Here is a 15,404-nt window from a genome sequence, read left to right as displayed (position 1 = left end):
TGTTTAGGGTAAGTTAGGTTAAGTATATTAAAAAGGTTGTTTTTCTCTTATAAGCAGGTGAAATCAACTCACCTGTAAAAAATCTAAATTGCTACGGCAAATGAAATGTAATATGTTGTTAACAAAATGTTAATAAAATCTTAGATTTGTTTTACCAAATTAGGATGATAGTGTTGCCTAATAACACAGAACACCTAGATATAAGAAATAATGAATGTAATGTTTGGAATGATACTAATAAAGAAATAAAAAAAAAACTAGTTTCCTTCAACCGGATCTCTGGACTCCAGCACATTGATACAGAGACACGTGGTATATTTTTATCACAATCGAGTCATCCTTGATCACAAAAACCAACAGCGCATCAAATCCGTCACACGAAAATGTCTCTTCTCCTGCGGTCATCCGTTCAGCTTCGCAAGCTCAGTCCAAGAACCATCCAGCAACAAGCCACAAGAAACTTCCTGACAAAGAAAAAATGTCCCTCGAAACCCGAAGAGGAGACCCAATGCGGAAAAGCATCGGCATCCGCTGTCAATGAGATCGCGGTGGGCTACAAGCTGCTCAAGGACAAGCAAGCCAAATTCCAGATCAAGGACAACCTTCCGGTGTGGTTGAAGGGAGGACCCATGGATCGCATGCTGTATCTCTCCACGGTGGGACTATCTGTGGTCGGCCTGGGCAGTTCTCTGGCTTTTATCTCAATGATGGCTTTGAATACGTAGGAAATTGTTTAATTTAACAGAAGTTTCAATAAATTAACATTCAATAAATTAATCTTAGATATCTAATTCTGTCATGGACTACCAGTTAATCGAGTTCCAACTGCTTTGCTAAACGCTTAATTTCGTTGTCCAGTGACTTGTTCTTAAGTTCGCAGATGTAGTTGTACCGGTTCGAACAATCATGACCGGAATATCCGTAGGTATAAAGCGCTCCATTGTAGGTCAACTTCAAGCACCGGCCAGTTCCAGTGATCTCCAGCGTTGGTTCTTTCTGCTTCGGTGGTTTGTTAACAATCTTGTTACCGTCCCTGTTCGTTTCCGGTTGTACTGTAGTGGTCGACGTGCTGCTCGTTCCGGCCTTTGCCCCAGCAGACATCGATGTCAGGTTTGTGTTCGGGTTCACCGGTTTGGCTGACTGAGTCCAGATCCAAAGCAGTCCCGGGTTCAGGCCACCGAGCCAGAATTCCTTACCGCGATTCTGTTGGTTGTTCAAGATGAATGCCACCACATCTTGAAACTCGGTACTGGTTTCGAACTCCGCCAGGTGTCCGCCGTAGGACTTGCATAAAGTGCTGGCCGATTTCCAGTTCAAGCCTCGATCGACGCCAAAGTGGTAGCATATGTCCTGCACGCGGGTGAAGTTGTCCGGACATGATTCTAAAAATATAGAAGGAAATTAGAAACTTATCAAACATGCACCCCTAATCTTGTTTTCATAAATTCAAAACTGATGAAAAAATAACAATGTTATGTAAAGTTTGCTAAACGTCATATGTTAGTCGTTTGCGTCACTTCTAAATCTTAATATTTTTGGCTCAAAATTTGAATTAAGATGAGAACAACGAATATGTGATTCTGAGAATTTTCTAAAAACGAGCCGCACTCTACTCACCAAGCTTTTGATTGTTCCCCGCCATCAGATAGTAGATGATCTGTTCCGCCCGTCTCAATCGGTTCTCCATGTAATCCACTCGGTAGACCAGTTTCTCGATGGCACCCAGTAGATACAAATCCGTCTCGGAGACCTCCCGTGGAGAAGAGAGAAGTTCGGTGGGGCTTGCTCCGCCGAAGGATTGCCGCATGGGCGTAAACGTGCTTTGCGCCGATGGGGGTGTCAGTTGATTTTCGGCGTATCCCGAAGGGCCAATAACTTTTCCTGCGGGGTTTCCCATTTCGACGGCTTCTCCTATGCGTTTGTTGATGTAGAAGCTGGATGCCGGGATGTATTGGTGGGTCTGGCTTATCCCTACCGGAGTGGCTTGAATTACACGGGACTGCCGCTGGGAAGTGTTGAGTCTGAAAAAATGAAAAAGAATGTGAACTTGTTGGTTATTTGGATCAAAAAGTTAATATCAACTAAAACTACATATTGCTGATATGGAGTAGCGTAGTGTTCTCGTCTCTTCTTAGCAAGGCCCCATTTAACGCGCTCCTTAATTTGAAAGGCGTGTATTTTTTGCCCCAACAGGTCAACGCTCAAAATTTTAAAGTTTTGTTCAGGGGTCTAGTTGCACCTCTAAATGTATCCAAATAGAATTTAGATAAACACTGGAAGACAACCCAGATATAGGGCCGTAAATGTAGAGTTTGATTGTTAAATCTGAATATATTACGAACGTGTTTGTATGAAAGTGTATGAACTTAGTGTGTATCAAATCTTGCAAAACCATGTGAACAGTTTTGAACCACAATAATTAGTTGATCATTTAACATATTCAGATATAGGAGACCGGTACTCCCAATATGCAGTCCCGAAAAACCGACCGCAAACAGTGGCGTAGCTAGGGTCTTTGGGGCCCCACCCCGAAGGAGGTTTGCAAAATTGTTTTATTACCGAACTCACACGTACTTTCAACATTTTTTCAAAAACGTTCAATACACAAATTAACTAACTCATTACGCGTGGTAAAGATGGATGAATTATGAGTGACATCACGAAAAACTCATGAGCTCAGCTGAGATTCAGACCCACGAGTCGTGGCTCATGAGCATAAATCAGTCGATTTTAGGCATCGTTGATGCTCAGCTAAAGGGTAGGCGGTGAGTTGGCGAGCTCGTTGAGGATTGACGCTCATCAAAACGCCCATACGTGATCAGAGCAGATCAGCAATTAGAAACCAAGTGATCACGATAGCTCATCGACGAATTTGAAGCAATTGTAGTTTTAGCAGGAAATTTTCCCCCCTTTCGAAAATTCTACAGGGATACGGAGTGTTTATATTAAGCTGTTTTGAGTTTGATTTCCATTTTCAGTACCAATGAATCAGATCTAAAAGGCTAAAAGCGACGAACAAATGGAGTTCGCTTGAGACTGCTATCGAAGTCGGTTGACGCGGGAGATTTTAAGAATGAAAATGGCAATCCACCATGTTTTGTAGTTTTGTATCGTGCTGTACGTGTGACTCACTTCAGTCATCCTGATAGTAAAACTAGTAACACTTTTCAACTAGGTATCGGAAAATTCATTATCGGATTCCGATTCCCGCTATTCTTGCACCTGACTGCCATAGAAAATTGGTGATTTAAGATTGGGATGTTTTTGTTTGCGAAAGCAAAATTCTGTAATCCGCAAATCGACCAACAAGCCTTACGTTTGATCTATGAGTCGATGCCATCAATTATATGGAAAAAGATAGTGATTGTCAATGGCAAAATTCAGTCCATCTTATCCTATTCAAGAAAAGTGTGTTATAATGAAATGTGATTGCAGAAAGCTGTAGATTGAAAATCCCACAAAATCGTTTTTTCGCAAATTCAGTGACATTTAGGTTCAATTTGGTTTGCTTTGTTTTCAACCAGTTCGTAGCAATCGTGGCTCGTGGTAGTGTTTCACTTTAGTGTTGCTAGGTGAAAATCCGAGCTCATTGTTTATCCCAACAGTGATCGATCATGATCACTAACTGGAGTCAAACTGAGTAGCACAGTTCGCTCGGGAAACATGGACGCTTTGATTGTGCAAAGTTCATGCTCATTACGCTCGCTCACGTCTTCAATGCCACGACTCTTGTATGCCAGACGAGTGCTTTACCAACTAAGCTACCGAGCCACTTGGCGATTCAATAACTCAGAAGGTTACAAATTTTAAATTCAAATCCAATATTTATAAAAAAAAATCGTGATTAAATGGTCAAAATAATCTCTGCCTGTGAAAAATCACCCATACCAGGGCGTAACTAGAGTTTCGTCCAGGAAATAGTTTTTATTGCTACGTCTTGTGGAATTAAAAAAATATATATGTGAAACGATTGCCTCATAATTTTGTATATGTTTCTGTTTAAAAGGATTTTTAGAGACATTCTTGGATAACTTTCTGTATATTGTACGGTATTAAGTAGTATGCTTACGGTTATCCATAGCTGAACTTCCTGAAGACTCGTGAAAAATTCTTGGACCATATTTACTAAATATCTGATGAAATCGCTGGACAAACTTCAGAAATTCTAGTATTGTGCAAATCACTGATAAATTCTTGATTGGGTTTTTTTTGCAGATTTAATAGGCTATGCTATGTTATTTTATGAGGAATTTCCAGCGAAACTTATAGAAACAATTTTCCAATTCTATGAAAAATAAAACATGCACAGATTTTTCTGTAGTAAAAATCTGGAACTTCTTGATCTCTGTCAAAATTCCTTACATTCTTAAATTTTTCTTAACTTTTTGTAAACAAAGTCATAAAAGAAATTTTGCAAGCATATTTGAAAGAATGCTTAAAAAACAGGTACAACAATTTAGGTGTTTCTGGGGAAATTTCTGCTTTAACCACTTGAAGAACTCCTTGTAGTAATGAACGAATTCAAAAAGAGCTCACTGGAGAATAAAGAAAGACAAATCCCAAAAGATTTCCATTTATCTGAGGAATTCTCACAAATATGTAAGATAAATACCAGAAAAAAATCTCAGTAAATAAATGAGAGGTATATTCGAAATAAGTAAAATAATTCGTAGAAGAATCCTTGGAGTTAATGGTTAAAAAATACTTGCGAAAACCACGGGCTTGGCAAAAGGTACGCCAAGAAATCCATTCAATGGATTCCAGGGGAAAATGCTCAAAGGTCGCCTTAGTGAAATTCTTGGTTGAAATCTTGATGAATTCATAGAATGATTCCTGTAGGCAGTCTTGAATAATCCTTTAAAAAGAATCTCTGTGCAATTTGTTTAAATCTCGTAATGAATTGACGTCCATATAGGAACGCCAGATAGATTGAGCGATTCTCGCTGAAACCAGGCCGCCATCGGCACCCATCGTTAGAATTCCAATTTTATGTCACTGATCGCTAGTTTTCGATAAAACTTAAGGGTGGTCCTTTCTGTTTTCTCAAATTGGTACCCCTCGTACGCCAGCTAGCTCAACAGTTTGCGAAAAAGTTCTTTTTTTGATAAATCTCGGGTATTTCTTCACGGGATATGTCTCATATTTCGCTTGGAACACATAGCAAACTTAGTGGCATCGTATAGAGAAAGGATATAGCTTTCATTTAAACTTGAAAAAAATTAAGCGGCCATTTTGAATTTGGCCGCCATCTTGAATTTTGTTAGAAAAATCGATTTTTCAACATTAGCGCACTACTAGTTTTGAATTCTGAGATCACCATCAGAAAGCTGAGGAAAAATTGCGTAAGATAGGCTACAGAAACTAGGTGAGCAATGGTATTTACTCTATCAAATGAACGATTTTCTAGATCATGTTATACGATTTTGACGTATTTGGCGAGTGCAATCAATACAAACATCATTTTTTGTACAACAAAGAAACAAGTTTTCAACCTATGGTGCTTTATTCGAGTCGAGTAAAGAATAAGAATATTATTTTTAGTGAAAAAATCTGGCGGCCATCTTGGATTTTGACGCCATTTTGATTTTAAGTAGTAGAATTAATTTTCCACCTTGATAGCACTCAGCATGCCGAATTTAGAGGCAACCAATACAAATTTTGATGATTTTTTATTTTTATCTAGAATGATTCAAAAAATAATACCTGAAGAAATTTCGATCAACAGTAAATTTTATGGAGCAGGGGGGGCGGGGGATTGGGTATTGTTCAATATAAGTGATTATTGAAAATACTTCCTAAAACAATTTCAACAAGTCATTGGTATACTTTATAGCTGACACCACCCTGGAGAAATATCTGTAGTAATTTCCGAAGGATTGATTTTGAGATAAGGCTGATACATTTTTTTTTCTTTCGCCACCGCTTCCTTCAAAAAATCGAAAATTTTGAAGACGAGACCAAAAGAGATTCATTGCTCTGTTCAACCCTATCAGGGTATTGACGTTTTTAATTTCAAATAACCCCATAAAACAACGACCCCAAGGACAACCTTGAAACACGAAGAGCGTACTGTTCTGTCACATTTCAAGAAAAAAAAATGAAATTAACCCTCTAATACCCAACCCCGCCTTTAGACGGGGTACACTTTGGAATTTTGTGTATTTTTTCGTTGCTCAGAAATCAAAATGATTTTATTTTTGTCTTAAACCTTGACTCGTAACACGCATATTAGAAAAGTTTTTTATGACTTTGAAACTTTTTTGTATTTTTGAAAATTGTTCGAAAAATGGTATTCTTATATAACCTACAAATGCATGGGGTTCATTTAACGTGTAATATAAAAATCGTACCTTTTATATTGTTCTACTATAAACCTACCAAAAAAGAACAGCTTGGTTGTAATAAAATAATTTCAAACCTGTTTTTCCGTTAATTACACGGAAAATAAAAATATTTCCAGAAATATACTAAAAATTTGATTTTTTTAAAAGTATCGAAAAAACTTGAATTTTTATTATTGCCAAAAATCAGTAACTAGAAGAGCCTTCAATAAAAAATGAAAAAGGATAGGGATGTTCAAAAATGAAAATTATAAAAATCAAAAACCAAAATTCATAGATTTGCGAATAAAAATAAATCATTGCCCAAAACGTGTTTAGAAAATTTGGGTATTAGAGGGTTAAAATTTGTTAAAATTCCCCTTTCTATGTATTTTATTTGTTTGCACCCCAGTTTGTACCCTGAATATTTTTCCCAGCCTTGGGCCTCCCAAGTGGTCTCCAACAAGAAAGAAAATTAGTATTTGCATCAGTCTAAATAGTTAAAAATATCAAAATCTTTGGCTTACACATTTTACAAAATTCATTATTTTCAAAATATTTTGTAATCTAAAAAACTGTACACTTTTAGGCCTTTACTCATTCATCATATTGAGAAGGTATCTGTATCATTTCTGAAATGAAAAACAATAATCATGGTTCAGATCATAAGAAATGGGTACATGCTCAAAGCTCACCAATGCTCTAGATTTTCTGAGGCCTACAAACTAAGATAGATTTGATTGTAAATAAGAATTCATGAAATAAATAATTATAAATTCAAAGGCGTAATTAGACTCAACATTTTTAAAATAGGTATTTGAGCCTACTTAAGTATCTACAGGTAAAGCCAAAAACGGCCCTCATCGAAGGCTCTTCTTCTTTTTCTGGTCAACCGACACCTTTTGACATCAGTTGTAGTTTTACGTCAGCTTAGTTCTGATACTAAGCCCAAACACGGACGCTTAGGGAGGCCTTCACACACACCTGAGACCCTGCATATCGAACCCATCAAACCATGAGCCGGAACCAACGGCTTTACTTCCCTTGCGAAGGAAGACGTGATCAGAGAATTTATGCCTCAGAAATTCCAGACGGCGTCGACGGGAATTGATACCCGACCGACTAAGGTGAGAGGCAATCACGCATACCACTACACCACCGACGTCGCTTATCGAAGTCTCAGTTTTCTCATGAGTGGAATTGATTGAACAATACCAAGGAAAATAACTTAAAATCAAATATTTGTGTAGGACGTCGCTTATCGAAGTCTCAGTTTTCTCATGAGTGGAATTGATTGAACAATACCAAGGAAAATAACTTAAAATCAAATATTTGTGTAGGACGTCGCTTATCGAAGTCTCAGTTTTCTCATGAGTGGAATTGATTGAACAATACCAAGGAAAATAACTTAAAATCAAATATTTGTGTAGGCCTCTAAACTGTGGGGGCCCAAAGCCATGGTCCCTCGGGCCCCTCGACCCACTCTAAACCTAGCTCTAAAGTATTAAAAAAAGGGTTAATCAAGGGGCCCCTGTACATCGCTGATCCTAGTATTCTCCAAAAATTATGATTGTCATGTTCATTATCTGTTTAGGATCTTACAAATTGTCAGTTTCCAACAAGCTATGTCGAACTTTTAATGTTATGAGAACTCCGCCCTGCGATTTTGGGGCCCCCAGGAGCTCGGGGCCCGGTGCGGACCGCACCCACCGCACCCCCCGCATATGTTTGTTTTTTTTTTCTATACTGTGACTTCTAAAATCACATTAGGTACTTCAAGGAAGATGACAAAACCTTTTGTCCTTTCGACGTTTCGTCTTTCAACCTTTTTTCCAAAAACCGTTTTGAAACCCCGTTGTCATTTCCAACTATTTCGTTAAGGTAAAACTATCAAAAGCTTAATTGAAATATTTTGGATTCGGTCGATCATTATGCCGCTACTCCAGATTTTAGAACAATCTTGGACGAATTCTGATGAGAACGTCAATCTGATGACAATCCTGAAAGAGTTCTGATGTGAATCCTTAAAGGACGTCGATGAGAAATAAGAATAGATTCTGATAAGATTCCTGAAAAAAATCTGATGGGAATCCTGGAAGGCTTTGGTGTTACAGGTATCAATTCAGTACTCTCATCAGAACTTTTCCAGGATTTGCATCAGAATTATTCTAGAATTCACATTAGAAACCTTCCAGGATTTGCATTACGATTCTTCTAGGATTCGCATTAGATTCCTTCTAGAATTCATATCAGAACCCTTCTAGGATTTGCATAACTCTTCCATAATTCGCATCAGAATCCTTCCACGATTCGTATTAGAATCCTTCAAGGATTTGCATGATAATCCTTCCAAGATTCGCATCAGAGCTTTTCCAGGATCTGCATCAGAATCCTTCCAGGATTTGCATCATAATTCATTTAGGATTCGTATTAGATTGCTTCTGGGATTCGCATCAGAACCCTTCTAGGATTTGCATAATCCTTCTATGGTTTGCATCAGAATCTTTCTTTGATTCGCATTAGAATCTTTCCACAATTCGTATCCGAATCCTTTTAGGATTTGCATGAGAATCTTTCCAGGATTTGCATCAGAACTCTTCCAGGATTCCCATCATAATCCGTCCAAGATTTGTATCAGGAGTCTTTGAGGCTTCGCATCCATTCCATGAACCCTTCCATGATTCGCATCAGAAACCTTCCAGGATTCGCATCACAATCCTTCCAGGATTTGCATAAGTGTTATTCTAGGATTCGCACTAGATTCCTCCTAGGATTTACATCAGAACCCTTCTAAGATTTGCATCAGAATCCTTCCAGGATTTTCTTAAGTATTCTTCCACGATTCGCATCAGAACTCTTTCAGGATTTGCATCAAAATTCTTCCATTCGCATTAGATTCCTTCTATTCAGGTTTTGCATCAGAACTCTTCCAGGATTTGCATTAGAATCCTTTCAGGATTCGCAACAGAATCCTTCGAGAATTCGAATCACCATTTTTCTAGGATTCGCATCAGAACCCATTAAGGATCCACATCCAAATCTTTCCAGGATTCGCATTGGAATCCTTTCATAATGCTTCCTGAATTGTCACCAAATTTCAGAACTGGGGAGAATATTTTGGTGTGACAAAATTGTTTAGGTGTAAGTCTATTAGAGGACAAAATCCTCAATATTGAGATTTAAATACTCCACATAGCTCAAATGATATGAGTATTGAGGATTTCGCCCTCTAATAGACTCACACCTAAACAATTTTGTCACACCAAAATATTCTCCCACCATGTTTGCCATATATTGGATGGCGTCGTAGCTAACAAAACCAACAAGTAACGCACAAGTAACGCATTATGTTGGATTGTACATTGAATGCAATGTGCGTGCTTCTATGAAAGTGCCATATAAACTGACGTGTGAGTATTTATTTTTCCACGTTGAAAATGTGCACGAGAATCTATTCCTCAATTAAACGAAGAATAAATGAGTCCAACAAAGTCGACCATGCCTTTCAAGGGTTGATTCTGAACAAACATTTTAAAAGACACCACTATCTGAAAGATTGATATTATCTTTCCTGATAGTGGTATTGGTGAGCGTGATCGAGTTGAATTGGGCTCAACAGAGTCTTGTGAAGCCAATGTTTACCAATGTCGATGTGCCCTTTTGAAATGTTGGTCCAGAATTGAAGATTGAAGAATTTTCACTATATATTACGGGTACGATAAAAGTTTCAGTTCATCTGCCAGGTACGAATCTCCACGATTCGTTTGTGTGAAGGACAATTCTAAAAGTTGGACTCATGGTTGTCCTCGTCATTTGCACATAAGAAATTTCACGAGACAGACGTTCTCATCGTGAGAAAAACCTCCACAAATTATGAACGTAGCATTTGTGCAACAATGTTTGATACCATGCCCCCACTGTTGGCATCTGCGGCACTAAGTAGAACTCTGGAGATGTTCGAGGGTTTCCGGCAAAACGCGGCAAAACCTTGTTTTTCTTAATGGAGTTCAAGATCTCCTGGCTAAATCCTCGAAACTCGGTAATACTGACCACGATTGGCGTTACCCTTTGCTTCCTCACTTGATTCGAAGAACCAAGAAAGAAGTTACCCAAAGCATCGAAATGACTGTTCGTTTCTATACAAATTTCAATTATTTTTGCCGCGTTTAACGGAAGTCAGAATTAGGGAATTAGGGTATGTGATTAAACCTGAAAAAACCTGGATTTCTCAGGGAATTTTGATAAGAATAAGGGATATATTTTTTTTTGATGCAGTGATTCATGGCAGAATTCGAACAAAGGGTTTACGCGTCAAAACCCCCTAAAAATTTCAGCTGCACCGCTATCAAAACCCCCATTAAGCTGTTCAGCGAGGATGTTTTCGGGTATGAAATTTTATCGACTTCCCAACACATGATTGAATTTTATGAATATCTCAAAATTTGATCAATGATGGATTCACATATCTTCGAGTGAATTTTCTCGACTGGAAAGGCTTGCAGAGTGGTATTTTCGGCGATGCAGTCCATAGCGATTCAAAAGCCCTTTTTACTTCAAGGTCCGACGATTAATCGACTGTTAGAACGCGATCCTGAAAGCCATACCACTTCATATGAATTAAAAAACGGATTTAATCGAGCATTGGCCTATTCACAATGCGTTTCAAATCAGCTGATTGGAAAGCTCTTTGACAGTTCTTCTTTGGAAATGACAGCCTGGTGTTAGCACTGGTCCTCTACCGAAGTAAACAAATGCATAGACGGAAAAGACCTATTGTGTGGAGACAAACCATCGGTTCGCATTCGACAACGCGAAAAGTTTGCCACATAGTCAACACTGATCGCACGATAAACAAACACATTGAAACACCATCGAGAAAAACACAACAACAAAAATAGGCCTTTTCATATGACAGGTCCGTCTATGCATTTGTTTATATCGGTAGAGAACCGATGCTACCACGGGTCTGTCATTTTCATAGAAGAACTGTCATAGACCTTAACCGTAACAGTCGAGCCTGTAGTGGTGGAGCTAGCAGATTACCGTACCTTAAGCAGTGAACGTTGTGTATATGATACCTGAAAATATAAAGAGACTTTGCAATAGAAAGTGGTATTATTATCTGAGCGACGAACAGTGACGGTTGATATCGGGACACTACAATTGGCGAGAGGATTGGCGGAAAAAAAACTAATTGGAGGTAGGAAACATAATCTTATTCTAATTTCTTTTTTAGCTTACTCGGACAAAATAACTATTAAAAAGGTGACTGATGTTAATTTTGAAGAAAATTAAAACGTGATTCAGTTGTGGAACATGAAAAAGAAAAAAAAAAAGTTGTCTGACGTGAAGAGTGGTGAAACGATTTTGAGGTTAAAAAAAAACCGCAACCGGGAGGTTGGAATTTAGAAAACAGTCCACAACCAGGAGGTTAAGTTCCACAATCGGGAGATTGAAATCCGCGACCGGGAGGTTGGTTCGATTAGATTGATTTATATAAGCTGAAGTCCACAACCGGGAGGTTGAGATCCACAATCGGGAGATTGAAATCCGCGACCGGGAGGTTGGTATTTTGATCTGATAGCAAACGTAAACAAAAGCAATGGTTTGAAACTGCATCCGGGAGGATGAGTTTTTCAATGTATACAGCGCATGCTGAGGTGGAATAAGGGTGTGTATCATTCGGTGAAGTTTCCACGCAGTGAGAGTTTTTTTACTTTTCGAAAAAAAAGCCAATCTGGCTAACCGGATTGAGTTTATACATGGTTTAATTGGAAGCAAGCGAGTTCTGAAAAGAGTTGTTGAAAAGGAAAAATTTCTGCATACACACTTATATGTGTACTATTTTCTGTTCTGTTACAGATGGAAATGAACGGACGACCGATTCCGCAGTTTTGTTGCGAACAGATAGAGCGCACGAAATTGGCACGGGAATGGAAGTCGTGGAAAACCTCGCTCGAATTTTATTTCGAGGCGCATGAAATCCATGACCAGAAGATGAAGAGAGCGAAGATGTTATATCTTGGAGGTACTCAGCTGCAGCGTGTTTTCACAAACCTACCGGACACAGATAAAGTTCCATTGGTGGCATGGGAGAAAAGATGGTACGACACAGCAATCGAAAAGTTGGACTAATTCTTTCAACCTGTTCGCCAGGATACGCTAGAACGACATCGGTTAAGAGAGATGAAGCAGAAACACGATGAACGGTTTGCACAATTTATTTTGAGGTTGAGGCAACAGGTTGCAGATTGCGGTTTTGAGAAGCATCCACCGGAAATTGCTAAGGTGTTGACAGAAATAACACTAATCGATGTGATCGTCGAAGGTTGCTCCTCATCCGAACTGCGACGTCGAATCCTGAAGGAAGATCAAACTTTGGAACAAATTGAGGCTCTTGATGCCATGCTTGAAGGGGTTGAAGAGCAAGTCAAAGGATTCAGTGCTGATCAAAAGATGGATGACAAGGTATTCAAAGTGACGGACAACAGACCTTGGAATGCACGCCCTATTCGTCAAGATAGAGGAGCTTGTTTCAATTGTGGGAACATGGGACATTGGTCAAAGTCGGCACAATGTCCAGCTACGAACCAGATATGCCGAAATTGCAAACAAAAAGGCCACTTCAAATCAGTTTGTCGGGCTAAAAAGCGTATGCCACCAAAAGTATTCAACGACCACCCAGATAAGCGAGTTCGTTTAATTCAGACGAACGAGAATACTGTACCCGATTCAACCAACGATGTACAGGAGAAACAGTATTATGCGTTCTATTCAGGAAATCAGTCCAACATGATTGACTGCAAAATCGGAGGCGTAAAATAGGAAATTCTCATTGATTCTGGGGCCGACTGCAACCTGATATCGTCGCGTGCCTGGGCAATGTTGAAAGATGCAAAGATCCAAGTACACTCATCGACGAAAGGCTGTGTTAGAACATTGCGGGCTTACGGAAGTCAGAACCCTTTGAGCGTATTGGGAAGTTTCGTTGCCGATATCGAGATTGGTCAGAAGCGCACTACCGCGGAATTTTTCGTGGTAGATGGAGGTCAACAATGCCTGTTAGGAGACACCACTTCTAAAGAACTTGGTGTGCTTAAAGTTGGACTGAATATTCAAAATGTGAATGAGCACCCTAAACCGTTTGCGAAAATCTCTGGTATTCAAATCCATATTCATATGGATCCAGAAGTGAAGCCGGTTTTCCAACCACTACGGAAGGTGCCTATTCCTTTAGAAGCAGCTGTGAACCGGAAATTGGACGAACTTCTTGCGCGAGATATCATCGAAGTTAAGGTCGGACCAACTACATGGGTATCACCACTTGTGGTGGTCGGTAAATCTAACGGCGATCCGAGACTGTGCCTGGACCTTCGCCGTGTCAATGAAGCAGTCCTTCGAGAACGTTACCCGATGCCCGTGGTAGATGAATATCTTGCTCGCTTGGGAAAAAATATGATTCGGAGCAAGTTGGACATCAGAGAAGCATTCCTACAGGTGGAACTTGCTCCGGAATCAAGGGATTGCACAACGTTTATAACAAGTAAAGGACTTTATCGATTCAAACGCCTTCCGTTCGGCCTTGTCACAGCACCTGAAGCGTTCCAGAGGACGATGGACGAAATACTGACCGGCTGCGAAGGTACTCACTGGTACTTGGACGACGTGGTTATCGAGGGAGCTACTATCGAGGAGCACGATCATCGATTGCAAAAGGTAGCATGACTCGATTGATTTGAAGCTTGTTTTTTTTTGTTATGCAGACAATAAATCAAATTGAAATAAATGTTTTTTTTTATTTCATCTAAAAAAATAATCATCATAGGTGCTAAAACGATTCGAAGACCGTGGAGTGGAGCTAAATTGGCAGAAATGTGTATTCAAAGCGACAGAGCTTGATTTCTTGGGACATAACATCACGTCGGATGGTATATTTCCAATGCAAACAAAATCGGATGCCATAATATCGTTCCGTAGACCCACGAATGAAACGGAAGTGAAGAGTTTCTTAGGTTTGGCGAATTATATGAATAAGTTCATACCTAATTTAGCCACGATCGACGAACCATTAAGACAATTAACACAGAAGGGTGTGCGATTCCTGTGGACTGAGCGACACACCAATGCATTCGAGGCGATAAAACAAGCGATGAGTCAGGCAGTTAGACTGGGATATTTCGATGTTAATGACCGTACCCTTGTATTAGCAGACGCGAGTCCAGTCGGACTGGGTGCTATTCTAGCGCAAACGGATGAGAATAATGAAACACGTATTGTAAGCTACGCTTCGAAATCTCTCACGGATACAGAAGCTAGGTATTGTCAAACGGAGAAGGAGGCGCTTTCTCTAGTTTGGGCCGTGGAACGTTTTCAAGTGTACTTGATTGGTAGGGCATTTGATCTCGTTACGGATTGCAAGGCCTTACACTTTTTGTTTGCCCCTCGTTCAAGGCCTTGCGCACGCATTGAACGTTGGGTATTACGTATTCAAGCATTCGATTATAACGTAATCCACATTCCTGGGGAGAAGAATGCAGCAGATGCCCTATCTCGGTTGGCAACGATGAGATCACGACCTTTCGACGCCTCTGAAGAGTTGATTATCCGAGAAGTTGCTTCTTTAGCTGCTGGAGCCGTAGCATTGTCGTGGGTAGAAATCCAGAACGCGTACAAAGAAGATGAAGAATTGAAGGAGGTCATCAACTTTATAGAAGCGGATCGCGCACTCGAGTTGCCTTTATCTTATCGTTTAGTAGCTAATGAGTTATGCGTAGTTGATGGAGTTCTGATGCGAATAGACAGAGTTGTGATTCCGAGCAAACTGCGAAATACAGTACTTCGCTTGGCACACGATGGGCACCCGGGCAGTAATATGATGAAATCTTTTTTGCGATCTATTGTATTGTGGCCCAAAATGGACCGTAACGTAGAAGAGTTCGTTAGAGAATGTCGTGGGTGTAATTTGGTTTCAGCTCCTGAGGCTCCAGAGCCACTTGTGAGACGCGAAATGCCAAACGGTCCCTGGCAAGACGTGGCTGTGGATTTTTTAGGTCCTCTACCAGATGGACAACATTAGCTGGTTGT

At 39.8% G+C, this 15,404-nt stretch overlaps 1 protein-coding gene across 5 annotated transcripts in view; it reads right to left on the bottom strand.

Annotated features, from left to right (window-relative positions):
• Positions 1 to 718: 718 nt before the first annotated feature.
• Positions 719 to 15,404, bottom strand: part of LOC5578567 — a 36,550-nt gene continuing 21,864 nt past the window's right edge. For all 5 annotated transcript variants that reach the window (XM_021851861.1, XM_021851862.1, XM_021851860.1 and 2 more), the window contains exons 3-4: positions 1,618 to 2,021; positions 719 to 1,382 (exon numbers count right to left, since the gene is read on the bottom strand). In XM_021851861.1, the coding sequence (XP_021707553.1) occupies positions 811 to 1,382; positions 1,618 to 2,021 (976 nt within the window). In that variant the 3' untranslated portion in view covers positions 719 to 810. The remainder of the gene's footprint in view (positions 1,383 to 1,617; positions 2,022 to 15,404) is intronic.

Source organism: Aedes aegypti, chromosome 3, assembly GCF_002204515.2.
Source record: "Aedes aegypti strain LVP_AGWG chromosome 3, AaegL5.0 Primary Assembly, whole genome shotgun sequence".
Lineage (NCBI taxonomy): Eukaryota > Metazoa > Arthropoda > Insecta > Diptera > Culicidae > Aedes > Aedes aegypti.
Note: the sequence above shows the minus strand (reverse complement) of the source record. Positions and strands in the feature narration are given on the sequence as shown.